Raw genomic sequence first — 2,419 nt, forward strand, 5'->3', positions numbered from 1 at the left:
AACCTTTATTGTTTAGAAAATGAATTGTTATAATAATAATAAAAAAATTGTTATAACTTATTTTTTAAGACTTATAAAATAAAAATAAATTTACTATAATATATATTTTATATTAAATTTCAATGTCATGAATTTATTTAATATTTCATATATATATATATATTGGTCATCGGGTTGACACTTGGACAGATCAACTAATGACTCGTCAATAATCGATCGGACGGATCAACTAATGACTCACCACTAATCAAGTAATTCGGTGTTATGGATGAATCGATCACCGATCAAATTATAAAACATTGCACTCAGTTACATAATCTATTTGTCTTTGCAAAAGAAATTTAGGAATATGAAATTCAAACTTTAAAAAGATTGATATTGTAACTTGTACATGAAGAACCAACATACATACATAGTTCATTTGATAGTCTCAGCTAAATTAGACTCCTAATGAATGTCAATAAACTTATCAAAATATCAAAATACATATAATAATGATAATAATGAAGAAAAATGACATGAACAAATAATAAAAGCTAGTAGAATGAAAGGGTTGCCAAAAGAGTAGTCTTTTTCTTTAATAACCCTATTGTTGAAACAATTTAGAAACACTTCCTATGCACAATTGATGGTCCAGACTCATCATACTCAGCCTTTGCAATCCACATCTGCACACAAAGGAAAAGAAAATTTAATGTTATCATTAGCAATTGTATAGTTCAGAAAAGTAGATAACATAACAGACCTGTTGGAAAGTGCTGAGGGATGCCAAGATAGAACCACCAATCCAGACACTGTACTTTCTCTCAGGTGGTGCAACCACCTTGATCTTCATGCTACTTGGTGCCAGTGCAGAAATTTCCTTGCTCATTCTATCAGCAATGCCAGGGAACATGGTTGTACCTCCTGAAAGGACAATGTTACCGTACAGGTCTTTCCTGATGTCAACATCACACTTCATTATGGAATTGTATGTGGTCTCATGAATTCCTGCAGCTTCCATTCCCACCATGGATGGTTGGTACAAAACCTCTGGACACCTGAAACGCTCAGCACCAATAGTGATGACCTGCCCATCAGGCAACTCATAGCTCTTCTCCACTGCAGAGCTGGTCTTGGATGTCTCTAGCTCTTGCTCATAGTCAAGAGCAATGTAAGCCAGCTTTTCCTTCATATCCCTCACAATTTCACGCTCTGCTGATGTGGTAAAAGAATACCCACGCTCAGTCAGAATTTTCATCAAGAAATCAGTGAGGTCGCGGCCAGCCAAATCAAGACGAAGGATGGCGTGTGGGAGGGCGTAACCCTCATAAATAGGGACTGTGTGGCTGACACCATCACCAGAATCCAACACAATACCTACACACACAAAATAATCAAAATAAATCATCATTCATATTGAAAAAAATCATTAGGAGAAGATCATGAATACTACTCATGCTTACCAGTTGTTCGACCACTGGCATAGAGTGAAAGAACAGCCTGAATGGCCACATACATAGCCGGAGCGTTAAAAGTCTCAAACATAATCTGTGTCATCTTCTCACGATTAGCCTTAGGATTAAGAGGAGCTTCTGTTAAGAGAACTGGATGTTCTTCGGGTGCAACACGAAGCTCGTTATAGAAGGTATGATGCCAAATCTTTTCCATATCATCCCAATTGCTAACAATACCATGCTCAATTGGGTACTTGAGAGTGAGGATACCACGTTTAGACTGTGCCTCATCACCAACATAGGCATCTTTTTGGCCCATGCCAACCATAACACCGGTATGACGAGGACGACCTACAATGCTAGGAAACACAGCGCGTGGGGCATCATCTCCAGCAAATCCTGCCTGAAAAAGGAGTACATTGCAATTTCAATTAATGTATATCATCTAACATAAGAAGAATGGAAACTATAGAAGAAAACATGATCTATAATGTACCTTGACCATTCCTGTTCCATTGTCACAAACAAGAGGTTGAATATCCTCAGCGTCTGCCATCTTCTTCTAATATGATCAGCTGGATAAACAAAAAAAAAACGTTACGATCTATAAACTATTAATAACGGTGCCATGGCATTACAATAAATCTAAATAGAATGGCAATGGCATTGCAGAAATTGATATGAAGATAGATGCATGTGTACCTAGGTTGGGTTGGGGGAATGTCGTGGAAATGAAGATAACTAATTCAAATGAAAGGAATATAACAAGCATTGCACCCAATTGGGACCGTTGGAGAGAGGAGAGAGATGAGAAATTTACGGACTATCTATCTATCACTCATTCATTCATTCTTTCTCTACACACCAGTCATTTCTATTTCTAATTTCATTCATGGAGTAAAATACGCATGTAAATTATCTTTAAGGTTAATTTCAGATTAAAAAATAATCCACCACACAAAACTAAATCATCAATTCCGTTC

The 2,419-nt window shown here is 36.7% G+C and overlaps 1 protein-coding gene across 1 annotated transcript; it reads right to left on the bottom strand.

Moving 5' to 3' along the window:
• Positions 1-475: 475 nt before the first annotated feature.
• On the bottom strand, positions 476-2,162 carry LOC131652676 (actin-97). Its single transcript, XM_058922615.1, has 5 exons — positions 2,139-2,162; positions 1,933-2,011; positions 1,446-1,839; positions 746-1,359; positions 476-668 (listed from the first exon to the last, which is right to left on the bottom strand). Exons 2-5 carry the CDS (start codon positions 1,990-1,992, stop codon positions 603-605), a joined length of 1,134 nt encoding a protein of 377 aa, XP_058778598.1. The 5' UTR covers positions 1,993-2,011; positions 2,139-2,162; the 3' UTR covers positions 476-602.
• Between the last annotated feature and the right edge of the window lie 257 nt (positions 2,163-2,419).

The sequence above is a fragment of the Vicia villosa genome, linkage group LG2, assembly GCF_029867415.1.
Source record: "Vicia villosa cultivar HV-30 ecotype Madison, WI linkage group LG2, Vvil1.0, whole genome shotgun sequence".
Classification (NCBI taxonomy): Eukaryota; Viridiplantae; Streptophyta; class Magnoliopsida; order Fabales; family Fabaceae; genus Vicia; species Vicia villosa.

Bases quoted from the DNA above. Each gene is read 5' to 3' on its own strand.
- LOC131652676 (XM_058922615.1), bottom strand. From the start codon at position 1,992: ATGGCAGACGCTGAGGATATTCAACCTCTTGTTTGTGACAATGGAACA. The intron at 1,840-1,932 runs GTACATTATAGA...CTCCTTTTTCAG, and splicing joins ATGGAACAGGAATGGTCAAG to GCAGGATTTGCTGGAGATGA. The intron at 1,360-1,445 runs GTAAGCATGAGT...TTGTGTGTGTAG, and splicing joins TGCCAGTGGTCGAACAACTG to GTATTGTGTTGGATTCTGGT.